We start from the raw sequence: 27,609 nt of genomic DNA, 5'->3' as shown, positions 1-27,609 counted from the left end.
TGGTTGTCTGAATCCCATTTCAGTGCTCTTTATGCCGCAACACACTGGGGACTGCCCCCTAATAATTTATAAGCAGTGACAGTGTGAACACTCAGAACCTTGTCCACCTAGATAACAGAAACCCAGTGACACCTGTTCACATTACATAGGCTTCCAGACTGCAGAGACCCTGAGGGCAAAAGCCAATCCTGTTGGAGACCATTTCTGCTGCATGTGTCATTGTGCAGAAAGACTCCATGTCACAACCAACGAAACAAGTTCTGGGTTGAAGAACTCTGCAATAGTTCTGCCAGAATCCGCCTGCAGAGAACACTGTGCAAATCTGGAATTAATCCCCAAATCTCATTTTAGCTAATAGCTTTAACACCTTCCTTGACCAAACGTTGTCCTATAATTTAATTAAATGATTAGAGTTTCATGTCTTACCTTTTTTTCTGTTCATACTAAATGAGAGGTAGAAATAAAATCTAAGTCACAATGAAAGAAAGAAATAGGAGTATGCTTTAGAAAAATCTATAAACTTTATCATCAGGTCTTGATTATAGATCTGTATGTAGTAAGAATACCAAAACATTGGGCTGGTATTTTTTTTTTTTTTTTTTTTTTTTTGGTTTTTGTCTTTTAAATAAACGCATCAAAACTGGAATATACAAATAAAAGCCAACCTTTAACATAATCATCTTGGGAAGACATACAGGTTTCTCAAATGATGCTGCCATGGCTTTAAAGCATATTTGGAAGTCCTCTTCTGATATGGCCGCTTCAAAGATGACATATAAAACTTTGTGTTAAAAAAAAAAAAAAGAAAAAAGAAAAAGAAAAAAAGAACTTTTTTTTTTTTGGAGACTGTGTTTTGCTCCTTGCCCAGGCTGGAGTGCAATGGCGCAATCCTGACTCACCACAACCTCCACCTCCCAGGTTCAAGCAATTCTCCTGCCTCAGCCTCCCAAGTAGCTGGGATTATAGGCATGCGCCACCACGCCAGGATAATTTTGTATTTTTAGTAGATATGTGGTCTCAAATTCCCGACCTCAGGTGATCCACCCACCTTGGCCTCCCAAAGTGCTGGGATTACAGGCATGAGCCACCATGCCCAGCCCAAAACTCTCTTTCTTAATCCTCAAGTGGTATTATCCAGCTTGTTGATACGTATTTACATTTGGATCGAAGTGGTTTCTGGTGGGTTTTTAAAAAACAATTTGAAAGATCAAGATCTACTACTACTGTGAGTATTCAGAAAAATGTCACAGATTCTCCCTTCAACAGTGAGGACACAAATTAGTGTCTGGCCTGCTGCCACTGGGGCACCATGAAGCCTGGGCCAAAGGAGCCAGGGAGCCAGGGAATGCTGATGGCTTTGCTCGCCCCATTCCTCTAAGCTCCAGACAGACTGAACTTACTACAGCCTCAACCTGCATTGTGTCACTACCCTACTGAATGCTGAAAGGCAGTGAAGATCTAATCTGCATGTCAGTTGCCTAGGGGACATGGTTGGGCATGAAAACTCAAATGTTCAACAGGCATAGGCAGGGAAAGTTCCAGAATGGGGAATGCTAAAGAAAGCAGTAACTAGAGAGCCCAGTACCTCACAAGAGCCACTCATTGCCTTGCAAACCCTCGGGCCTATGGTTGCCAGAATCTCTAATTATCCAAGAGACTTAAAAACCTTGATTTTTAAAAATAATAATCTTCTGATTATTGTGGGCAAAAAAAGTTAAAATTTTAAATAGAAGTACAAAAATGCATAATACACACATACCTATGTGCATTCGGTGGACCATCTAAAGGCGGCAGGTCACAAGATTGTGGCCTCTGGCCACACAAACCAAAATATCATGTGATACTGAAAGGGCCTACTGCTCTGAAGCCTATGAAAGATTTCTGTGCAGATATTACCAACTGGAACTGGAAAGCAAATGCGACTGCTCCTGATAGATAAGTCCGCAACATGAAAATCACAAACAATTCCACTGGGAGAGGGCTGCCTTTTACTTCTTGCTTTGTTGAAAAGCTTCTTTTTCAGTGATCATGCAATTTTGCCTTTTGTAATCTGTTTATTATAAAATCAATGATACTTTAGAGAAATGCCTTGGGCTCTGCAGATAAAAAATCCTCCCAGCCTTTCTAATGAAGTGGGTTTAACTTCTATGGTTTCTCTTTAAAAGCTCTTCATAACTAACACAGGAACAGAAAACCAAACACTGCATATTCTCACTCATAAGTGGGAGTTGAAAATGAGAACGCATGTACACAGTGGGGGAAGATCACACACTGGGAATGATCGGGTGTGGGGGGCAAGAGAAGGGAGAGCCTTAGGACAAACACCTAATCCATGCAGGGCTTAAAACCTAGATGGGTTGACAGGTGCAGCAAACCATCAAGACACAAGAATACCTATGCAACAAACATACACATTCTGCACTTGTATCTAGGAACTTAAAGTAAAATAAAATTTAAAAAAATTTTTCAATGCTCTTCAGTAGTCTTGAGAAATGTATTTGGAATATATTTTTTAATTATTTATTGATTCACCCAAACCTCAAACAATTGCTGCAACCAAGTATAATCATGGAAAATATTATTAGCAAAGTTAAACAAACTTGGCAGTGTAAAACAATGCAATACAAAATATCCTCCACTGCCATTTCTCAAAGCATATGTGAGCTTAAACTTGTCTGCTTGAGCAACATGCATGTTCATACACATGCATACTCACGTGCACACCCACACACACACCAGCACACACATTTAGACAAGAAAAGTAAGCTCCTGCTTACGGTGAATGAGTAGTATGGTATGAACTGCGCTGGAAGGTCAACTCAACTCCACATTAACTATCTCATTGGTTTATTACAGAGCCTGAGGCTTCCATCATTAAACTGTCCCTTTCAGTTTAGGCATTTTCCATAAAAGGTCCCTATTCAAACAGAACAGTTAAAACATTCACTCCCTAGCACTCATTATCACAGATGGCGTGATAATAAAAATTATGGTGATGATTACAGCTCATATTTATAGCTTGCCTTAACATTTGTTGGTGGAGAGTGTGTGTGTGTGTGTGTGTGTAAGACAGGGTCTCGCTCTGTTACCCAGGCTAGAGTACAGTAACAGCGATTACTGTTTGCAGCCTCTACCTCCTGGGCTTGAGCAATCCTCCCACCTCAGCCTCCTGAGTAGTTGTATTTCAGATGCATGCACCATGCCCAGCTAATTTTTATCTTTTATTTTGTAGACATGGGTTCTCCCTGCTTTACCCAGGTTTATCTCAAACTTCTGGCCTCAAGGATCCTCCCACCTTGGCCTCCCAAAGTGCTGGGATTACAGACATGAGCCACTATGCCTGGACCTTTAACACTGGGAAGACAATTCCAGTGACACTATCATACTTTCTTCCCAGGGCCTCTGACATAGACCCTGTCTCTCCTGGGAACCAGTAATGGAACAACAGCTGAACTGTTGTTCAGTTACTGGTTCCCAGGCCTCCCTCCCCAGAGCACTGGATCATCATGCTGTACGCCCTCAGCATGACACTGGCTGCAGTGGACACATTTGGACATCTGTGTGTTTATCTGCACACCAGAACCGAGGCCCAGAGAGGTCAGATGACTTGCTCAGGATGACTCAGTGGCCATTCTAGTCCTGTGCCATCACAGACTGCCAGTTACTGATCAGGTCCAGCAAAGTAGCCTCTGAGAGAACAGAACATGATGAGAAGGGACAAGCATTGGCTGGACTAAGGAGGTGCTAGGCAGGGATGTGGGGAAGGTGCAGGCAGCCTTGAGCACAGGAGCCCAGTGTTCTCAGGAGAGGGCAGGGGCAGGGAGAACGGGGCTCGAGTAGTCGAGGAGATTAACAAAGTGCCAAAAGCACATGGCTTGGGCAGGGAACTTTAAATGAAGGAGGAGTGGACCTTGGAGTCACCTTTGTCTACAGTTCCCTGTGGGACCAAACTTGTACCGCATGGCAGGCCTGGATCCTTTCTGGGAGGCACTGAGCCACGGAACCTTCTCCAGGCTGTACGGGTGCTCTATCACCACTTGCCCATTTGGGCTGCCTTTCTCAGACCTATTCTGCATTGTTTTATACTTAAGTGAAATGAGACACTGGGCAATTCTTCTTCTGTAGCCATGCCTGCAAGCTCCCAACCCATTTCCTTTCTCACCCAGCCTTCCCCCTGCTCACAGACAATAAAGCATTGACCAGGGCAGTGTACAACAACCCTTTCATTAGTTTGAAGACAACCTCTTCTAACACCCTCCTAGATGGTCCGGAACTGAAGCAGAAAACAAGCTTAGGTTTGACCTGGCACCTTCCCTTGAGTACAGAATAAGAATCAAGGATCAGAAACTAAGGAGCACAGAAAGGAGGGTAGGCTTAGCAGAACGGCTTGGGGTTTTCATAAAACCAAAGAGACTCATGACTGGAAAGCAAATCCAGCTATCAGTGACTCCACCTTCTTTTAACCAAACAGTGCGATGGTGGACGTCTTTTCTCAGGGCTCACTTTGCCACAGATTTTACCTTTGTACTTCTTAAGCATGTGGGTACCCCAGAAAACAGAAAAAGGTTAGTCAAGCAGCCAATATGAAGCAAGTGGCTGAAGGGCACAGTGGTGGCTGCACCTCCATCAGCAGAGCTCAGAGACCAGCAGCCTGCTTCCTGTATTCTATTCTTTAACCAGCTTCAGCCTGGCAGGGGCTGTGAGGTCACAGGTCTGCCCAGCGGTTTACCTACAAAGACATCAGCTCTGAACTCTTCCCTGTGCCTGGAGGAGGCTGCATGGAGAGACCTTTGCGGGAATCTGCACTGCAGGGAGAAAAGGTTTTCTGTTCTCATCTTCCCAGCTCCCAGTGCCAAAATGAAGCCTAGGGCCTGAAGGATTTGGGTGGGACACGTAGCTTGGCTCATGAAATTCTACGGGAAGCCACAGAGGAGCACACTCCCTTTTCTCCCTTACCCTCCACAAAGGCAAAAGATGAAAGGTTCATTTTCTTTCTAATAGGAGGCTACAGATAGAGGCTTTTAAAAAACAAACTGCAGAGGATGGGCACGTTATGAAGAGGTATGAACAATTAATCAATGCTATTTTGTCACTCACCTTCGCCTCTTCATTCACGTCCCAGGTAAAGGAAACAGCATTATATGCAATCTCTTCAATGTTTCCAATTGTATTAAAGCTCTCCTTGTAATCAGCTGTAATATTAAAAAAGAAAAAGCTTTTAAAGGAGTAAGAGTGACTCGGTGACATGTACTGAATCATCATTTTCCAATGGGTAAATTTAAACTTTATTTTTCTGGCTATCTCCATGATAACTGTTAAGGATTGGTGCTCACTAATGTTCTTTGACTAATATTTACTCTATAAGAATGCAAGCGTGTTCCTCTATTAAAAGAGTAAATCTGCCCAGGCGCAGTGGCTCACACCTGTAATCCCAGTACTTTGGGAGGCCGAGGCAGGTGGATCACGAGGTCAGGAGATCGAGACCATCCTGGCCAACATGATGAAACCCTGTCTGTACTAAAAAACAAAAACAAAACAAAACAAAAAATTAGCTGGGCACGATGGCGGGTATCTGTAATTCCAAGCTACTCAGGAGGCTGAGGCAGGAGAATCGCTTGAACCCAGGAGACGGAGGTTGCAGCAAGCCAAGATTGTGCCACTGTGTTCTAGCCTGGCGACAGAGTGAGACGTCATCTCAAAAAAAAAAAAAAAAAAAAAAGAGCAAATCTAAGCGTACCAATGTTCGTTAGTTTCAGTTTTTACTAGTTTTATAAAATTATTAAGGTTTTCTTTTATCTCCCAAGCCCCATGTCACCTACCCACTCTCCCACCTGCTCACTTTTCTGCTGCTTCATTTTGATAGAAGTACCAGGGTACGCCATAAGGAAATTTTTTTTTTTTTTTTTTTTTTTTTTGAGACTGAGTTTCGCCCTTGTTACCCAGGCTGGAGTGCAATGGCGCGATCTCGGCTCACCGCAACCTCCGCCTCCTGGGTTCAGGCAATTCTCCTGCCTCAGCCTCCTGAGTAGCTAGGATTACAGGCACGTGCCACCATGCCCAGCTAGTTTTTTGCACTTTTAGTAGAGACGGGGTTTCACCATGTTGACCAGGATGGTCTCGATCTCTTGACCTCGTGATCCACCCGCCTCGGCCTCCCAAAGTGCTGGGATTACAGGCTTGAGCAACTGCGCCCGGCTCAGCCATAAGGAAATTTTTGTAGAACAGAATATTCTGTTTATCAACCAGGCAGTGTCATCAGGACTTTAGTAAAAAAATTCCAGGAGACCACAGTAAAGGTTTTTAAAAATTGCTTTTTGGGGCCAGGTGTGGTGTCTCATGCCTGCAATCCCAGCACTTTGGGAGGCTGAAGTGGGAGGATCACCTGAGTTCAGGAGTTTGAGACCAGCCTGGCTAACATGGTAAAATCCTGTCTCTCTTAAAAATACGAAAATTAGCCAGGCATGGTGGTACATGCCTGTAATCCCAGCTACTCAGGAGGCTGAGGCAGGAGAATCTCTCAAACCCGGGAGGTGGAGGTTGCAGTGAGCCAAGATCATGCCACTATCCTCTAGCCTGGGTGGCAGGGTGAGACTCCGTCTCAAAAAAAAAAAAAAAAAAAAAATTCTTTTTGGACTTAGGTATGGAGAGTTGAGTTAATCATACTTAGCTCACTATCAACATTGGTCTATTCAAGCCCTCTCTTATTTTATGACTTTATTTGGGTAGTATATATTTCTTTTTATTCTTATCATCCTTCCCACAAATGCAATAGCTATAAATGTGTTGATATATATTCTTATGGAATGTACTATTTTGACTTGCCTATGTACATAGCTTTAATTTTCATAAATTCTATTGTTCTATGGCTAAGGTTCCCAGATTGACCAAATATATGGGATATACTTATTCTCAAAATGTATTCACTACTTATAAGAATTTCGAATTTAACTGGCACCCTGTATTTTTATCTGGCACCCTGCACTATGGACCTTTTCAGATCTAACTGCACGGCAAGTTGCACACCTATTTCTAACTGGGGCTGCAGGGACCATTGACCAGTTTACTTATCCCCTCTCCCCAGAGATGGACCCTTCAGTGATCTCTGCTCTCTGGTACCACAGACAACTCTGTGATAAAAATTTATATTCCTGGGAGCTGAACTGAAGGATGACCACAGAAAAAGCTGCTAAATGTGCTCTCCAGAATGGCCCTGAAACTCACTCTCCAGGATGCATCAGCCAGTGCAGCCTCCCATCAGAACTCTCTTTCCGTCTTTCTCCTTTCTTTTTTGCCAATCTGATGGGCACAAGGCAGCATTCCATTGACAATATATTTGCACTTCTTCTACCACTTTTAAGTTTAAACATCCCTACTCACACAGGATAGTAAACAAGGTGTCTCCTTACAGAAACTGCTTACTAATGTCCTTTGCCGTGTTTCTATGGTTTCCCCCATAGAAATTTTAAAGCCAAACTACATATGTTTGCATTTTAAATAAAGCACACACTTCCATATAAAAGCATGTGTGGACACCACAGGAAAGTCAGAGACTATGAATTAAAAAAATATTTAAAAGCAACCACAATCTTCTCATCTTCTCACCCACAAATAACCAATAACAAACAGATCTGTGGTATACTTCATCCGTCCTATCTTTCTCTCTGCCTCTGTTTCTCAAAAATATATAATTTTTATTTTAGATAGAGTTTTGCTCTTGTTGCTCAGGCTGGAGTGCAGTGGCATAATCTCGACTCACCGCAACTTCTGCCTCCAGGGTTCAAGCCATTCTCTGGCCTCAACCTCCCGAGTAGCTGGAATTACAGGCATGTACCACCACACCCAGCTAATTTTGTATTTTTAATAGAGTTGGGGTTTCTCCATGTTGGTCAGGCTGGTCTCAAACACCTGAGCTCAGGTGATCCACCTGCCTCAGCTTCCCAAATTGCTGAGATTATAGGCATAAGCCACTGTACCTGGCTATAAATATTTTATATAATACTGTAACATTTATTTCTTATTTTTTACCTAACACATCATCAGCATCTTTTCATGTCAACAAACTGGTATAAATTTACTTTTAATGGCCAAATACCACTATATTGAATTATGTGCCATGACTTTATTTTGCTCATCTTGGTCAGATGACGTTCAATACTTTCCTATTTCAAATAATGTTTTATTTAATTATCTTTACAGCTAAAAATGCTTATGTGCTTAATTATATTTCATTAATATATATTCTTAGAAGTGAAAGTAGCAGGTCAAAGGGAAAAATATTTTTAAGGCTTTTAATTCATTTTGTGAAAGTGTTCCTGGAAAAGTTGAAACAATTTATGCTCACAGTGACAGTGCACATGTTCCTGTTTCCTCAAATGTTTCTTTCCAATTTGATATGCAAAGCATGGTAACTCATTATTTTAATTTGTAACTTATTGATTGCAAAACAGATTGAACCATTTTTCATTGTGTTTTTGACTCTTTGTATTTATTTTTTTCTCTTTATTTTAAAAATGTATTTATTTATTCCTGTTCTGTCCTTTGCCCATTTTTCTCTTAGAGTCTTCAGTTTCCTTACTGATTTTGAAATAAAGTTAAAAGAGAAAGCAAAAAGCAAAGAAAAACAATTTTATATCTTTCAAATTTAGAATAAGGTTATACAACTATACTTGGAATGATTTCAAATGTAAACCTGTGCTTTTAGCAGGCCAGCCAAACTTTTAAAATTTTGAAGAGAAAAGAAGACAGCTGAATTTAGCTCAACTGAAGTCTTTGGTTCTTTATAACTAATTATTTTAAAAGACAGTCTTGCAACTTTGAAGTTTTAAATATACATTTAAAAATAAACAGCTTTTAGGTGAATTGTAAAAAAGAAAGCAAATGTCATATCTAGAAATAAAGATAAACCAAGAAAGTTTGGTGAAATATGTATCCTAGCTCTCATTAGTTACAACATTATGAGGTTTTACTTCCCACAGCTTGTCCCCATAAAAAATGTCTTCTGTAAAAAGTGTATTCACTCAAATAAGGAAAGAATTTCAAAAACAAATGCAATACAGATACAGATAAAAACACTCTAATCTTGTTCAAGGTCTCTGTCAGTTTCTATCACCTTCACTTAATTAACAAATGCACTGAGGAAACATTTACTATGGGCCCTCTATATGCCAGGCAGTGTCCTTATGCTTGAGAAAGAGCAAGAAACAAAACTAGGTCCCTGATCCTATGGCTTTTTGAGACAGAATACAAATAAGTATACAGACAAATAAACAAACAAGATGATTATCCTTAATCTGCTTTTTTATGCCCAAAGCAAAAGGAATAGTAAGACTGCTTTTTACTGGCTGGTTCCATTACCTTGTATATGTCCTTTATGGCATGTGCAAGTATTTTATTCACTAGTTTACTATTTATCACCAGCACGTCTCATTAGCTATACATGTTATACAAGGACAAGAAACCTATCTTTAATACTGCTGCTTTCTCAGTGCTCAGTATCATACCCATAGGATGTGCTCCATCAGTTCATTGAGTGAATGAATGGATGGATCCATAAGCATTCTAAACAAAAAAGATAACTAAGAGACTAATGTCATGCACTCCTCTCTAGCCTGATACCATACAAGAAGTATCTGCTCATCCTCTACCCTTTGTGTTCAGTCTCTACAGGTAGTACAATAGCTCTGCTCCCACGTCACAACTGTCAAAGCCTTCTAAGAGACTAACCAGCTGATGCACACCAATGCAGCTTTGTCCACATGCATAGCTGTCCAAGAAACAAAATGCTAATAGATGTGTCTCCGGTTTCTGAAAGCTGGGTGAATGTCCTTTGGTGAATGTCATATGCTTAAGAGTTTATGGCCCATGGTAGGAATAGAAACTCAGTAACCCTTGGCCGGGCGCGGTGGCTCAAGCCTGTAATCCCAGCACTTTGGGAGGCCGAGGCGGGTGGATCACGAGGTCAAGAGATCAAGACCATCCTGGTCAATATGGTGAAACCCCGTCTCTACTAAAAATACAAAAAAATTAGCTGGGCATGGTGGCTCGTGCCTGTAATCCCAGCTACTCAGGAGGCTGAGACAGGAGAATTGCCTGAACCCAGGGGGCGGAGGTTGCGGTGAGCCGAGATCGCGCCATTGCACTCCAGCCTGGGTAACAAGAGCAAAACTCCGTCTCAAAAAAAAAAAAAAAAAGAAACTCAGTAACCCAGTGCTGAGCCTGCCTCAACTTGTTTCCTCAAGAAAGCTTCTCAAACCCAAATGTAAATGTTGACAGCTGTAGTCAGGAAAAGGCATAGTAAGGAGCTGCTGTGCTGGTTTCCTTGAGCTGCTATCACTAATTATCACAAACATGGTGGCTTTGAACAACAGGACTATTTTTGCTCACAGTTCTGGAGGCCAGGAGTTTGAAATCAAGCTGTGCCACGCCTCTTGTCTGTTCCCTCTTCTTTCTCCCTCTCTCTCTCTCTCTCTCTCTGATACAGAGTCTTGCTCGTGTTGCCTACGCTGGAGTGCTATGGTGTAGTCTTGGCTCACTGCAACATCTGCCTCCCAGGTTCAAGCGATTCTCCTGCCTCAGCCTCCTGCATAGCTGGGATTACAGGCACCTGCCACCATGCCTGGCTAATTTTTTTGGTATTTTTTATAGAGATGCAGTTTCACCATGTTGGCCAGGCTGGTCTCGAATTCCTCACCTCGGGTGATCCATCTGCCTCGGTCTCTCAAAGTGCTGAGATTACAGGTGTAAGCCACCACGCCTGGCCTGTTCCTTGCCTTCTCTTCTAAGAATTTGTCATTGACTTAATCACAATCTGCAAAGATCTTTTTTCCAAATAAGGTCATATTTACAGATTCCAGGAGTTAGGACACAGACATCATTTTCGAGGCCCTCCAGTCAACCTCCTGCATCTGAGATTCCTTCCTGTGATTAGAGCTCATGTGATCTGAATGAATGGCTTCTTTTTGCAATGATAGTTACCATAGCTGAAAAATAATCACCCAGCTTTAAACGAATTACAAAACACAGCATTGTGAACATATTAAATTTCAAATGAACTTTTTCCCCTAAAAAAAAAAAAGACAAGGCAACATAAAAACTACATATTTTAAATACTAGTTTGTAAACACAATACTAACATCTACCTGGTGAGGATGAGTGAACAAATAGGAAAATGGCTTAAAATTTCCCAAAACAGGAATGATGCAATAATATTATTGGCTGAAACAGGTTTAGAAAATTATGCTGGCCAGGTGCAGTGGCTCACACCTGTAATCCTAACACTTTGGGAAGCCAAGGCGGGTGGATCACCTGAGGTCAGGAGTTCAAGACTAGCCTGACAAACATGGTAAAAACCCTATCTCTACTCAAAATACAAAATTAGCCAGGTGTGGTGGCAGGTAACTGTAATCCCAGCTACTCTGGAGACTGAGGCAGGAGAATCACTGGGACCCAGGAGGCACAGCTTGCAGTGGGCCAAGATTGTGCCACTGTACTTCAGCCTGAGTGACAGAGACTCCATCTCAACAACAATAACAACAACTAAATAAATAAATAAAACCATGGAGAGAAAAAATAGAAGTCTTTCTAATGAAATAAGAATGAACCTGATCTCACTGTTAATGTCATATGCTGCCAGTGATACAGCCAAAATTTTCAGGGTCTTCTCTAAGGCTGTGTGTGTCCTTGGAATGTCAGAGTGAAGAGTATGGGAACACATGGAAATTCTCTAGGGCCTGCTAGAATCCTCCCAAAGCAGAACAAGTGTTTCCAACTTCCTATGGCTTACAGGCTTGAGTGGATATTCTGTAACGGTGCCTCTTGAATGTTGCAGTGCACCAGAATCACCTGAAGAGCTTTGGTAAAATGCAGATTCTGAGTCCACTCTCAGAGATTCTGATTCCATGAATCTGGAATGTGGCCATGAATTTGCATTTCTAGCAAGCTCCCAGGTAGAGCTGATGTGGCTGATCTGGGGACCACATTTAATACTGTTCTATGGCAAATGGAAATGCCAAAATAATTAAAAGGAGCAATTTCATTATTGGATTATTTGGGTGCATTCGATTTACTCCACACAGTATTAGAAAGTGCTATATCTGTCATTAAGGTCCTACATCAACTATCAATGAAGTCCATGTGACAGTTTCTCTTTGCTCCTCAGATTTCCCTTCTTAGGAGGGCTGAATAGCAATACTAGAGGACAGGCAGTTAACCTGCACAGTAAGATTCAAGCACCACCTGCTGCAGGATGTCTGCTTATTCTTACGCCTGGAAGCCCATCCTGAAACACTCCATCCTTTGGATAAAGACTTTGTCATCTCCTGGCATTAAAATGCAAATAGTCTCCGGGTGATAGCTGCTACAAACTGAGAACTTACAAGCTCGTTCCAACCCTATGTGAAGCCATTCACAACTCTGCTAATCCTAGCAACCACTCTATGAAGCAGGAATCAGCATCTCCCTCTCACACAGAAGTTAAGCTGCTTGTGGAAAATCATATAGCTGGTAACAAGCCAACCTATGATTTGAATCCGGGTCTGCTTGATGCCAGACGCCATACTTTAAACCACTGTTCATATTTATCTTGCAAATTCAACAATATATTGTCAGCAGATATTGGGATCATAGCACATCCTACAGTGGCTACTGGTTTGTTGGGAAGCACTGAAGGAATGTAAGCTTGAGAAGGCAAAGAGACTGGACATTTTGGGGTCACTGCAAATTCCTTGACAAGAAAAACAAGGTTGGGATGCTTCAGTAGAGAGGAGACAAGAAAATATCTCCATCTACTGCAAGCACTGTGAAGATTGAAAGAAAAATTCAGAAGTTAGCCTTTCTAAGAAAACCTGAGGAGTCAGTGTTGGGGAAATGATGATAAACTGTGCAGTGCTTCGGCAAAAGACTGCCGAGGATGCGTGAATGTGCAATGCTTTGTGTTTGTGTTTCTGGCAAGTTATATTTGGCACAGAAATAACAGGATCCAATTCTATGTGAATTGTTACGATGAATCCTCTTGCAATCTTTTTTTTTTTTTAATCTTTTGCATATAATCACTGGCCTGTTAATAGGTTTTTAAGTTCAGACTTCTGTAGGCTGAGCTTTCTTCAAACTGATTGTAGGTGCAAATGTGATTCTGGGAATCCCGTCAAAGGCAATGTTAATTCCTCTACCTTAATTAAGCTTCACACGCTTGGTAAATTATAACTACACCTTTTAATTATTTTTGTATATATTGTTGGAGATTAAAAGGAGTGGCATAATTAATATAAAGATTGTGTCTCTTCTGAAAGGTGAGGATTCTGTCTGGACTAGTGAAATAATGAATGCTGAAAATTGCTCTGGGCATGGTTGCCGACTCCATGTGCATATACCACAGCCTAATAAGACCCCTTTTACAAAAGCTGAGAGCTCAGCATAGTTTACATATTTGGGGTCCTGATGCTTACAAGTCTATTTACAGGGTGGCAATCAAGGCATAAAGAGAAAGGACATGGTATGGAAACACACAAACCTGAATTTAATTTTCCATCCGTCCTCCCACCAAGCCCTGAGACCTTCAGTGAGTTAACTGAACTTCTCTGAACTTGAAATGTCCTCATCTACAAAACAGAGACAATAGCTAAGAGAATCAGGCCCTGCAAGTCTCAGTGGAAGGTGGGACCGGTACTAGTCTCCATTTTGCCCCTCCCACCTGTCAAACATCTGCTTCTGTCTGTCTGCAGTGCCAGATAGGATCGGCTCCAATTCAGGAAACAGGAGAGGGTCATCCGAGGAGCATTTGCTCTGACTTGAAATAGGCAGAATAAATGAACCCTAGTCTAAGTGGATTCTGAGATTTTTTTTTTCTTGTTTTCGATTCAAAGCAGTCGCTTCTTAAAACCTGAATGACTCACAAGAACTCACTTATGAGTTCATTATTTTCTTTATAATGTTTTACAGTCAGAGGTGACCTGACTGGATTTCCTTAAGTGTGTTAACACTAGAGCTGATTTCTAAAGGCACTAAAGTATTTCAATCATTGGAATACCAGCCCGTGAGCAAACAATAATAATGGCCACCATTTTTTGAGAGCTGAAGGTATGCTAGACCCTGTGCTAAACATACGTACTTCATAAATAAGACCTCAGATAGTTTTGCTTGGTAGCTTTTAAAAATTATTATTCCCTCTTCCTAGAATAGGAAACAGACAAGCATGTTAAGTACTCTGCCATCCCCACAGTCAGTTTGTAAGGGGCCAGGCTGGGATTAGAACTTATGAAATTCATCTACACACAATGCCAGAGGCCTTTGCCTTCTCTGTTATACAGCCAAATGGGCACCTTTCCATACATAATCCAGGAGAACAATGGCTAAAATTATGAAAACATGTGTGACCAGCATAGAGTGACTCTTCTATTCTTATATTATTAAAAGCATAATTATTAAGAATATGACTACTCTTTACTCTCCATGGCTTACTATAATACCCTCACAGATAACATTGTGTTTCTTAGAACTTTCTCTTTAGGCTACATTTAATATTTTACTTGTGTTTGATTCACCCTCCTGTTTGTAGAGAAGGAATTATATACACAGTGTTATCACTTTCAAGTTGTACTAAGCACAGAATATGAAAAACATTTGACACTGTAACTCATTACTATGTTCTGTGTATGCTAGTATTTTTGATTCTATCTGATTTTGCTTTTTAAGAATGTTGGTCTTGACTAGCAAATCTGATTTTCAACTGACAATAGGCCATATCCTGTATGTAGACACACGTAAACACACATGCCATGTGCCCATGCTTGCACCATGGCATACAGTTCCAGATTTAGTAACTCAGACGGGCTTAACATTTAACTCGTCTCATTAGTCCATGTGGTTCAGGGAGATTTAACTATAACCATTTTGTCTCTGTCTACAAATTTACTTTGTAAAGCACACAAAAGTACCTGAAAGTTCCTGACAGTTTTCTGAACGAAGACACAGACTGTGCTTTGGGAAGTAACATGCTTATAACACTGCATGAACTGCTGAAGCATATGCCAGTTTTCCATTCTTCATGCTGTCGTCTAATATACTGACACTCTTGGGAGCAGATGTGGGGACAAGAAGTTACGGGCACATAGGATTAGAAGTTACTGCCCAGAGTGGTTAGTCAGCAGTAATCATCCCTGCAAATAGAGGCCCTTCTAGCACAAAGCTCCCTAATCTTTTCCCACCTCAGATGATATATCCAGAAACTATCGCACTTGGTTAAATTGACTCTAATTTATAAAAGGAAGCTGAATTCTTTCTGAAATGATGGTATTTTATACTATGGGTAAGAGTCTCAAGAATTTCTGTTCTATAAGATTCCACAGCCGCATTCTAGTGTCTAACAACTCTCAGTGTGAGAAATAATTTTCAGACACTTAGAGTTGTACTTCAGAGTTGCAGACTGAATAGATTCAAACACTAAAAATAACTTTTTGGTAATTGGCAGTGCAGTACAAAGACCAAATCTTCAAGTGGATTAGCTTTCACTGAATTTAAACCACAAGCCCAATTACTTGAGTAACTCAAATTATAGTAAGATAAATTGACATTTTCAAATTCCCCACTTACCCCTGGCTGCAAATCACATGCACAGAATGAGTTAAGTGAAGTAGGAAGGTAAACCTCTTACTTGTGTTAAGGGGTTGGGTCCCAGTGGGAAGTAGCTCATAGACTATTCTGGTTTGTTGTAGGAGTGATTTCTGCATTAACTGCTACTTCAATTACTCACGTTACTAGTCCTGGGTACTTTTACTTTATTTCATCAATCCTGGAATTATTCGAGGATTTTGATACTATGTCAAAATAGGAATTTGAATTCTCTTAAAGAGGGAAACTGCTGTTGCTGTTACAGTTAACCGTTCTAGGCGTGAGCGGACTTGAGTCCACAGCGACCTTTGGAGAACTACATGACCTCACTAAGCTGGCTGCCTTAGCTGTACAATGGAGACACTGCAGCACCTATCACACAGGATTGCTGAACTATGACGAGAATCATTTATTAAGCACTCAATTATTTCCAACACATGTCTTCAAAAACAAGAGAAACTGGTGGTGGTCCACATTCCTGGAGCCTGTTCAAAGAGTTTTTATTCAGATTAGCTTTACCTTATTTTGGCTTCTACAAAGAAGAAGAGTTTAATTTAATTTTGAAAAAACTTGGCAAGTTTTAGGTTTTGTAAACAAGGAAGAAAAAGTTTAAATTTGCCTAATTTCTACTTGTGGACGTTCCAAAGACATACATTTGTTTCTATTGAAGGCTACAGGGAGAGAAACTTCTAGCAAATGCTAGAGGGTAGCTGAATAGACCAGCTCTATAGTTTTGTTCATGAAATATATGAGTCTCAGGAACGATCTAATTATATCTCTAGGGTTTTTTTTGGGGGGCGGGGGCATATTTTTTTTTTTTTTTTTTTTTTTTGAGACAGAGTTTCGCTCTTGTTACCCAGGCTGGAGTGCAATGGCGCGATCTCGGCTCACCGCAACCTCCGCCTCCTGGGTTCAGGCAATTCTCCTGCCTCAACCTCCTGAGTAGCTGGAATTACAGGCATGCGCCACCATGCCCAGCTAATTTCTTGTATTTTTAGTAGAGACGGGGTTTCACCATGTTGACCCGGATGGTCTCGATCTCTTGACCTCGTGATCCACCCGCCTCGGCCTCCCAAAGTGCTGGGATTACAGGCTTGAGCCACCGTGCCCGGCCGGGCGGGGGCATTTTTAAGCCAATCCAATAATACTAAAAACTGTAATACGATGAGAGTGCCAGAAGTTTCCTTAAATGCACCTCTGAAAAAAGAAAATAATGAGGTCCCAAACAAAAAACATGAAATTAAATAAAAGTATAAATTCCACATTGGAGATGAAAGAATGATGTTATAGCTTTGGATATAACAGAAGTCCCACTAGTTAGGGGAAAAACAACTCAATGTCCAGTAAATGTTTTTTTTTTTAAAAAAAAAAAAAAGGATGGAAGATAGGAAATAGAGCATTGTATAGTACTAAACACAGCAGGCCTATGAGTGGTTTCAGTTATCCGTGCATGTGAGTGTGTGTGTTTTGATTTTGAAATCTCATCATCTAAACCAGTATCTCTATGGGACAGCTTTACCTGTCATTAAAACAGACTCTCAGAGTGTTCTGAAAGCATTTTATGCTTTTATCTTCTCTGTAACATTCCTTCTGGTTAACCACTCATGGCTTTAAAATTGTCAGGAGTAGCAGAGCTATAAGAAATGGTTTATTGAACAATAATGTGCTGGAACCAGACAAACTGAGTTCCTAGGAGCAGTGAAGAAAAATGATAAAGGGACACATTAGTTGTGAGTTTTAATTCCACAGCTAGCTACTTTTTAAAAAAAAATTTTTTTGCCTTTCAACAATTTCCCACATTTGTTTCAAGAAAACAGAAATAATTTCTAGTTAAGTTTAAAAGGAGAAATTTATCCTTGTTTATTAGTATATATATTATGCTTATAGGATAGAAATTATGTCTCAGAGATATTTAAGTTATATCAAAATATTTATAGTACAACAAAATGATATTTAAATATAAGAAATGGAAGTACTAAAGGCATATTTAGCCTCCTAGTATCCAGAAAAATACTACCAAAAACAATTCTTTCAGCATGAAAGAGGAGAGTCCAACCCCAGTCAGATTTCTCAGTGAACCAGGCACATGCCTGCTTGCTGTCACTGTCGCCTAGATGCACAACACCACGCATGGCAGTGTGTTCATCAACCATGTGACACTAGTTGAGCCTCTATTCTCTGCCAGGTTCTGTGCCAGCTGCTAAGCATACAAAGATTAAAGGTTTAAAAAAATCCTATCTTTATTCAAAAAGTTCAGCATTTAATAGGATTAATAAATGAATGAATGAATAAACCAAGTGAAACACGGCCAAGTGCTACTGTTTAGATCTAAACCAAAGCCCACAGAGGGAGCAGTTGACTCTACCTGCGAAGATTAGGAAGATCTCACCCAAGTGAGGACAGGAGAACAAAGTCTCAAGGTGTGATAGGTCTTCCAGGTGAAAAAGGGAGGGAGGGAGGGCTATTCTAGATAAGGAGAACTGCAGAGAAGGGACAAACAAGAGGCTGAAAGTAAGTAAGAAACAATAGTGAAGGGTGAAAATAGATTTGTCATTTTAAAATATTAATAAAAGGTTCTGCTGGATTGAGAAACAAGTGATAGTTTCAGATGTCGGGCAGGAAGTGTAGGCTCCTCTTTTAAGAAACATGGGTGGAAGGAAAGAGGAGGGCCCAGCAATAGCTTGAAAGGGAGCCTGCAGGGATCAGGAGCTGGAGCTCGGGATAGGATCCTGACCCTTTCCCATGGAGGGAACCAGAGGGAGCCTGAGGACCATCCTCATCACACACGCAGGGGAAGGGATTCTCCCCAGAGATGCTGGCCTCAATTAAATGAGTTTCCAGGATTCATCCTGAGACAGGTATGAAGTAGGTGAAAACCCACATTAGCTCAATTATGATTGAAAATTATTTCCTGCCTAAACAAAACAAAACTTTCCTTTTACAGTGTTTTAATTAACCTTCACAGCCTACCATACTTTGATCACATAAATGTTTCTAATCAATGTTGAGATGAAAAGGAGTGTTCCGTAACTGTGGCTTCAGCATTTCTCTAGAAAATAGAGCATGTCTCACACTGCACATGAATTCATGATAACAGCAAGAGTGGATATAACAGAGAGGGAGGATCTGGAGCTGCAAGTGAGGCCGTTGCTGCCCTACACTCTCAGATTCCCCCTCGCATCTGGTCGTGGGGAGGACGTGGGGATGGAGCTCGCTCTTCTGACTGAGCTCTAACTACAGCCTTAATTCTGACCAGCCCTTGGATCTTGCTTTCTTAATTTGGGAGCTGTCAAGAGGTTTGGTTTGGTTTGTAATCAAATTTATTTTTCATATATATGCAGAAGTGTGGAAACAGCCTAGAAAAACATCAGAAAATGAAATTCTATTTACTTGAGTTATTTTTAAAGGAGGGAAGACCTACGTTTTCCAGACTGCAGGGAGAGCGCAAATCTGTGTAAGGTGGGGAAAGGGACAGCCCTCCAGAGAGCCAGAGAGCTAAACGAGGTGGGAGAGTGGGAAACCCTGGTGAAAAGAGTAAGAAGTTCCTGGTGCTCTTAGCTCCCAGGCCTGCTGGGGCTACAAATTCACACTATCTGATCACCTGGCCACCTGATCACCTGACCTTCCAACACGTGGAAGTCACCTCTTCACACATACCACCTCAAATCTCCACCCTCTCACTTTTCTACACAGCTCTCGGAGCAGTCCAGCCCAGGACTGGCTATAAAAACTGTGAGAAAGCACACTTGTAGAGCATATCCACAGCCAGCTTCCTCTAAAAAACTCAAAGAAAAAACTCTACTTTTTTAACAGTTGAAGTAAACTGTCCTTTAGTTTTAATTACAATTTCTGTTTGAAAGTAGAGCATGATCCAGATTAAACAGAGCTTCTATTTTACAGAATTGGCTCTAAAACAAAAAACAAAGAAAAAAGAAATTAAAAAATAATAATAAATAAATAAAAGCTTCTAGACCTGAACAAGACAGCCACGCTGAAACACAGAGCTCAACTAAAGTCTGTGATCAGATGATCAGACATCTTTTGAGAGGCTTCCTTTGCCCTTCAAGAGAACTATGGAGGATCAAACCTGAAGAAATGTTTTGATTTCATTTTAAAAACTTAAGTTTTCAAAAAAGCATGACCTTAACATAAATTACTTTCAACAGAGCACAATTTAAACATTGTCTCTTAAGAAATAGATTGCATTAGGGCACAGATGAAAATCCTATAATCACATGCTAATAACTGAAATTGTACTATAATTGCCTGCTAATTACCATGAAAATCTATAGGATTAATATTAACAATGTAACTAATAAATCCTGATATAGGAAACATTACTGCGAACCAAATTAAAGACAGAGACTGCATAGAGAGCAGTTTATTTCACAATTAACTACAACCTTGTATCAATAATGCTTACACTGGATGTGACTATAAAGTAATGATGTCTATTTGGATGTGCTTGTGGAATCAGGCTCATCACATCACAACTTGTACTGCCCATTCTGAAAGCACAAAAACTGTTACGTGCATTATTTTGGAACATACACACCAGAAAGTAGTACAGGAATGAGTTCTGTTCAATATGGAGAAATTACATATGAATGTGCTACCAATTAATGGTCGTAGCTTCTGGCCACCACTCTATGAAGTTAATGCTGCTTGCTGAATCTCTTCTAATTTTTCTTCCCTGTTTGAAAGGTAACAAATAGGTATACAAAAAGGTATAGAAAAGTATACCTTCCCCAGAAAGTGGTTTTAGAACTATCCACTATTTGGGGAGATTGACCAATATCTAGTCCAGTAAACTTTTTTATTTGTGATCCATTTTAAATATTTTTTAAATGGCTCACACACTGTGCAGAAGTGAATAACTCTGCTGTGCAAATAAGTCCTGGGAAACTCCCAGCCTGTTCTATGTGTAGATGGTGCCTCAAAATCAACATGCCCCTGGCTGAACTCAGCACTTGGCCAACCTCCACATGCCCCAACACTTGGCCACACTGCTCCTTCTGTCTCCCCTGCCTCTTGGGAGGGCATCCAACCAGTTAGCAAAGCTACGCTTTTCTTCATGATCCTTTTCTTCCCCTGTATCTCCCACAGCCAATCAGTCATCAAGACTATCAGTTCTGCAGTTTGCCTCTCACTCCTGGGTTAACTTTGTATCTCCCCTCTGCAGTTCGGGCCTTCAATCCCAGTCTTTCACCTGGCTATTAGTGGTCTTCCATTGCCAGTCCAGCCTTCACTGCATCCATCCCACATGCTGGCTCAAAATTACCTCTCTGAAATACAGATATCCTATTACAAACCTGCCAAAAATCCTCAATGGGTATCCAAAGCCTCCAAAATCAACTCACTGGAGAGAAAGTTCACTTTATCACAGTATTCTATTTGACTATTATTTCTGCATATTCTCCACAGTATGACCTTACTAAAGTTCTGGGAAGACTGATAAGCAAATGCAACACAGCCACTTGGATAAATGGCAATTTGCAGGTACAATTTCTATTATTGCCCTCTCTTACACATCTTGTTTCATTCAACAACAGAAAGACATGGCTGAAACAAGATATTCATGTTAAACCTCAGGATAAAAAAAGTGTGACACACACACACACGTGCACACACACACCCACACACACACGAATATCACCCCAACAAAACTGTAAAACAAGACTTTGTGGAGACAAGGTATTGTTAAGGCAAAAAAAGAGCAAGAAACTCTGAGCTCCACATCTGGCTTAGTGATGTTCCTCTGCAAAGATACTAAGGTGAGTGATCGCAGAGGAACTCAAATAGTACTTCCCTATCATTCTACCTGCAGCTCTTAGGTTTGCCACCAGGACTCAGATGTCAAGAAGCAATGAACCTCTAACACTCAGAGCCTTCTGGGTGTGTGGATCCCTAGATCCTTCCTGGGCTCAGTCAGCTGCCATTGGGAACCCAAGGCTTCCGCCGGTGCCACACAGAAACAGTATAACCAGGATTTCTTTCAGTTTGAGACTAGCACATTCCATCTATGCTTCATCTCCCTGCCACTGTAAGATCCCCTTTAAAAATGAAAGCCTTGGCTGGGTGAGGTAGCTCACGCCTGTAATCCCAGCACTTTGGGTGGCCGAGGCAGGCAGATCACCTGAGGTCAGGAGTTCAAGACCAGCCTGGCCAACATGGTGAAACCCTGTCTCTACTAAAAATACAAAAATTAGCTGGGCATAATGGTGGGCACCTGTAATCCCAGCTACTCGGGAGGCTGAGGGAGGAGAATCGCTTGAACCTGGGAGACAGAGGTTGCAGCAAGCCGAGACTGTGCCACTACACTCCAGAGCGAGACTCTGTTGCAAAAAATATAAACATAAATATAAATAAATAAATAAAAATGTAAGCCTTTCCACAATCCCATTTACTAGGGACTTCCTTCCTTCACCCTGCTCTCTGCATAGGTCGAATCAACTAGCACTCTTACTAGTATGCATGAGAGTATCCACCCCCACTCACCTTGGCTAATAGTGTTATCAGACTTTGTTAAATAATTTGTTAGTCCTTTTTTTTTTTTTCTCCTTTTGGAGACAGAGTCTCTCTCTGTTGCCCAGACTGAGGCAGAAGAATCCCTTGAACCCAAGAGGTGGAGGTTGTAGTGAGCCAAGATCACATTAGTGGTGTGATCTTGGCTCACTGCAACCTCCACCTGTCGAGTTCAAGGGATTCTCCTGCCTCAGTCTCCCAAGTAGCTGAGATTATAGGTGCCTGCCACCATGCCCAGCTAATCTTTGTATTTTTAGTAGAGTTGGGGTTTCACCATGTTGGCCAGGCTGGTCTTCAACTCCTGACCTCATGATCCGCCAGCCTCGGCCTCCCAAAGTGCTGGGATTACAGGCGTGAGCCAGCACACCTGGCCTCAGTCCCACTTTTTTTGTCTTGAGTACTGTACCTATGAATGTACTATTGCATGAGTTACAGCACCTTTCTCTACCTTTCTGACCTCACATGCCCTAGTTATCTTTTCAGATGAGTCTCAGAAGCTTCTCTGGGAAGCTCTCTTCTAAGCTGCCACTTACCAAGTGGTATTTTAGCTAGTCATCATCTTGCCCATCATCTTGAGCAGTCCGAGTACAGGGCTCTGCCTTCATTACACTTGTATTGCCAGTGGCTAACAAAGGGTCTGGCACATAGTAGGTGCTCAATAAATGTTTGCAGAATGAATGTGGAATAACTATGCTCTTCCTCAAGTTGGTGTTAACCAAGCTGTTGCTAACTCCATACCTTCTTTTAAAGAAGCTTTCTCACTCAGAGAAAATCAACCTGCAAATGTCATTTATGTAGCAATTCTACACAGGAGGTACAACTGGCATAAGATTGCTCCTGGGACCACAGAATGTAACCTTATTTATGACTTTGAATACTTGCTGTTATTCAAGGAGCTCACAAGAATGAACTTGTGAGACTTAGAGAACTTTGCTTATGTGTTTTGAAAAGCAGCAGGATCCCCTTGGGCCTGAGTTTATTTGGTTTACTTGTATCAAGTTAGAGCTCATTGCTAATATTTTCTTCCCCTGTCCCCAGCTCCTGCCAAACAGTTTATGACCTAATATACTAGAACTGCATATCGAACTGACTTTCACCAATGTCAGAACTAGCAGCAGCCAAGAAGTCCACCACCCAACTGCAAAACGTCCTCCAGGTCTGGAGAGGAAGCCACAGACAGAAGAATCGGAATGTCTGTGAATCAGACACTCTCCATGTAGTCAGGGCCTGGTGGGTGCCAAGAACTGGCTAGGGGCTGGAATACAGGGGCAGAGTATGGTGGAGAGAGGACTTCAAATAATTGTGTTTGTTTTATTATACTTTAAGTTCTGGGGTACATGTGCAGGAGGTGCAGGTTGTTACATAGGTATACACGTGTCATGGTGGTTTGCTGCATCCATCACCCCGTCACCTACATTAAGTATTTCTCCTAATGCTATCCCTCCCCTAGTCCCCCATCCCCTGACAGGTCCCAGTGTGTGATGTTTCCCTCTCTGTGTCTATGTGTTCTGATTGCTCAACACCCACTTACGAGTGAGAACATGTGGTGTTTGGTTTTCTGTTCTTGTGTCAGCTTGCTGAGAATGATGGTTTCCATCTTTATCCATGTCCCTGCAAAGGACATGAACTCATCCTTTTTTATAGCTGCATAGTATTCCATGGTGTATATGTGCCATATTTTCCTTATCCAGTCTATCATTTGGGCATTTGGGTTGGTTCCAAGTATTTGCTATTGTGAACAGTGCCACAATAAACATACGTGTGCATGTATCTTTATAATAGAATGACTTATAATCCTTTGGGTATATACCCAGTAATGGGATTGCTGGGTCAAATGATATTTCTCTTTCTAGGTCCTTGAGGAATTGCCACACTGTCTTCCACAACGGTTGAACTAGTTTACACTCCCACCAACAGTGTAAAAGTGCTCCTATTTCTCCCTCTCTAGCATCTGTTGTCTCCTGATTTTTTAATGATCACCATTCTAACTGGCGTGTAAGATGGTATCTCAATGTTGTTTTGATTTGTATTTCTCTAATGACCAATAACAAATGACTGCTTTTAAAAAATGGTGCACATTCTGGCATTCTTGGGTTTCTATCCCACCTCCATACCACTTATCAGGTGTGTGACCTTGGGTAAAATTCTCCCCTCTTAGCATCTTGGCTTTTAAACAAGAAAATTAGTTTTTTTGGCCAGGCACAGTGGCTCTTGCCTGCAATCCCAGCACTTTGGGAGGCCAAGGCAGGTGGGTCACTTGGGGTCAGCCTGGCTGGGAAGGGAGACAGGAAGAGTGGGATGAAGAGAGGTTGGTTAATGGGCACACAGTTTGATAGCAGGAATAAGGTCCAGAATTCAATAATTCAATAGCAGAGTTGAGTGACTATAAGTAGCAATACTTTATTATATATTTCAAAATAGCTAAAAGATTTGGGATATTCTGAACACAAAGAATTGGTAAATGTCTGAGGCGATCGATATCCTAAATGCCCTAATTTGATCATTGCATATTATATGCTTGTATCAAAATATCACAGGCACTCCATGAGTATGTGTAATTATGTATCCATTTAAAGAAAGAATCCTTGCTTTCGCTAAGGGGGCCTCATCTCTGTCTCTAGCTCCAGCTTCAGGGTCACTGCCTGGCTGGCGTGGTTGAATCTACAGACCACAGATGCTGGTGGAAATTTGAGAACTGTGACTTTTCAGCCCTGACTTTAACCTCCAGCTTCACAGAGGTCTTGAAAAAGAAATGCATTAAATAATTCTGGGTAGTTTTTTGTGTTTTTTTGTTTTGGTTTGTTTTGTTTTGTTTTTTTAATTTTTAGGCCATTAGAAGGTTCCTAACCCAAACCAGCAAATGTATGGCCCACGCACTCTCTGCCTTCCTTCACCTTCTGCAGGCACCCATAACCCTTCATGATACTCCTGGTGGAGACAAGGGGTGACCCCAGAAACTTTCTCAACATCATACTCCAGAGTTAAAGCTGATGATGATGTGACAGGCAGACATATGTGCCAGGACACCATCAATGCTCCTTTACATGGAAAATGGTATTTACAACCCACTAGCAGAGAAATACATGATTTGGTTTTTTTTAATCTAGCAGAAGAATGAATTATATGAGATTTTTGCATATTTTCTCACTCTGTGTGAGCAGATGTCAGGTTGAGGTTAGGGTAGAGACTGTGCTCAGAAAATATATGTTTCATTGAAACTAAGTGGTGGATTTAATGCCTTGTTCTCAGGTTGGAAGCAAGTAGCCAAGTTAGCCATGAAGCTACTTAGTAAATATCATGAATCTCAGAGAAAAAGCATGTGTGTGCCTATGGGGACACATGCGTATACAGAAAGAAAAGTCTGAAGGCAGACAAGAGATGATAAAGAAGAGAAGACCTGAAGTCTCACAAGATCTGAGAAATCATGCCAGTCTCAGAAAAGTAAACCCTGCAACACTAGCAAAGTTGGATCAACAGGTATGCCAGTAAAATGCTTTTATTATTTGCCTTATTTGGACCTAGTCCATATTTCTCTTTAATTGCTCCTTTCATTTTCTTAGGTAATAATTATAAGGCTAACTTTTCAAATAAAATAAAATTGTTCCTCTGCTCTATGCAGATTTAACTAAACAGGTTAAGGCAAGTATCCCCAACCCCTGTCCTAGTCACCAGGTCTTGGTTTAGTTTATCAACTTCGGGTCGGCAAGACAGATCTTATCCTACCTCTTGCACGAATTATCTGAGGGGGAATCAGTGAGCCTACCTAGGCCTGTTTCCTTGTTTATTCAATAAATATGTTTCACTAGTTAATACAATGGGTGTATGTATGTGATGCAGGGGTGAGATGTGGCTTAACTATTTTCCATTAACTAGTCTCAGTATCTTCTATGGTGAGACTCTGACCCTAACCTAGTGACTAAACTCTGCCACTGTGGTCAAGGAGTCTGAGCCAGGGTAAAATGGAAGTCCTGAAAAATCCTCATTGCAGTGTATAAGAAATCAAAGTAATCATCCTTTGCAAGTCTCAGTAATACCTCGTCATACCCAAGATGAAGGGAACCTTCACTTAGCCCACACTCATCTGGATGCAGCATCTTAGTCAGCAAAATGGGGTAATAAAGTCTATAAATGAGAAATGACTTCTTATGGAAAGTGTTAAAATTATATGGAAACACACACACTACTGTCTGCTTTTAAGCAATTTTTGGAAGCTTGAAGTTCCATTCCCTGACTTCCCCTATGATGCCCTGCATCTCAGAGGTTGATTCTACAAGCTGCACTTTCCAGGGTAATGTGCCCTCTGACTCTGAGTGCAATTCTGCCAATGGGAGGCAGAATGGGAGGCACTGGCAGGAGATTGGGAAGCAGAGAGAATCCAGGACATTTCTCCTCCTCCCTCTTGGCATTGGGAATGTGTCTGGCAGCGATTCTGCTGTGCTTTCATCTCCCATTGGAAAGCAGCTCCCTCTGTGGTCCCGGCTCCTGCTGGGTGGCTTCTCCAACAACCACCTCCTCCTCCTCCCTTTGATTCTCCAGCCCTGCAGGTAATAGCTGGATTGCCTCACTGTGCCTTCAGCCTTTCCAACCTTGGCAATGAGTTCATGCCCAGTGAATTATTGGGCATGGGTGTTGCCTTCCAGATTGGACCCTGAGTAATGTGCCATCTAGGGGGCTGCTGATCTCTACAGAATGGACTTCATGTTTAAGGGTATACAGACTCCTGACAGATTCACTCCTTCTTTAAATGGTTCACTTGCCTGATCACCTAGCACTGCTTACACTAGGCATGTGTTGAAATGGAAAGAATACCTGACAGAGAACTAGAAACTCACTGTGTAGACACGTGACCTTTGCCAAATGCCCTAGGGTCACATAAGCCTGAGTTTATTTACGTCATAGGGATAAGGGTTCATCTGACCTGCTGACTGCCTATTAGGCTCAAACGGGGAGTCCATGAAAACACGTTTTAGAAACCGAGATGGTCATTGCAAATCTAAATATATGACTATGATTTTATGAGACACAGCTGACTTTATTAGAATAGAAAAGTCTTTGCTCTCAGCTTAGCCTGGTTTTGGTTACTCAGTCTGATCTGCACTTAATGTCCTGACACAGGACAGGTGCATAGACTAGTGCCTGGCACATCACAAGAGCTCTGTGGCTCCAGCTGTGATTACTGTGCCGGGCTCCCCTTGGCATCAAGACAACATGTCAGTCTACTGAGGACTATGCAGGGAAGTCAAGGTCAACTTACCAATGTCAAGGACCCTCTGCTTCGCTGTATGCTGCCGAGAGTGCCAGTATTTCCAGTATTTGAGCTGTTCGTCTCTGTTCTTGTCTTCACTGAAGACCACCATCACCACGCTCTGCAGAGGCGAGAATCGTGGAGCTTACTTTTTGTCCAGTGCCTCTGTTGCCTCAGTCTCCAGTTCTAGAAGTTCTACCAGAGGTGTGTTTGTGTCATGCTGCTTTACTTGCTTT

At 41.5% G+C, this 27,609-nt stretch overlaps 1 protein-coding gene across 5 annotated transcripts in view; it reads right to left on the bottom strand.

The window, feature by feature from the left end:
- GRHL2 (grainyhead like transcription factor 2) overlaps positions 1–27,609 on the bottom strand; it is a 185,177-nt gene that overhangs the window by 67,988 nt on the left and 89,580 nt on the right. For all 5 annotated transcript variants that reach the window (XM_074386986.1, XM_003940680.4, XM_010351422.3 and 2 more), the window contains exons 7-8: positions 27,383–27,494; positions 5,098–5,192 (exon numbers count right to left, since the gene is read on the bottom strand). In XM_074386986.1, coding sequence (XP_074243087.1) covers positions 5,098–5,192; positions 27,383–27,494 — 207 coding nt within the window. The remainder of the gene's footprint in view (positions 1–5,097; positions 5,193–27,382; positions 27,495–27,609) is intronic.

The sequence above is a fragment of the Saimiri boliviensis genome, chromosome 15 (assembly GCF_048565385.1).
Source record: "Saimiri boliviensis isolate mSaiBol1 chromosome 15, mSaiBol1.pri, whole genome shotgun sequence".
NCBI lineage: Eukaryota > Metazoa > Chordata > Mammalia > Primates > Cebidae > Saimiri > Saimiri boliviensis.
This window is presented reverse-complemented; position numbering and strand designations above follow the sequence as displayed.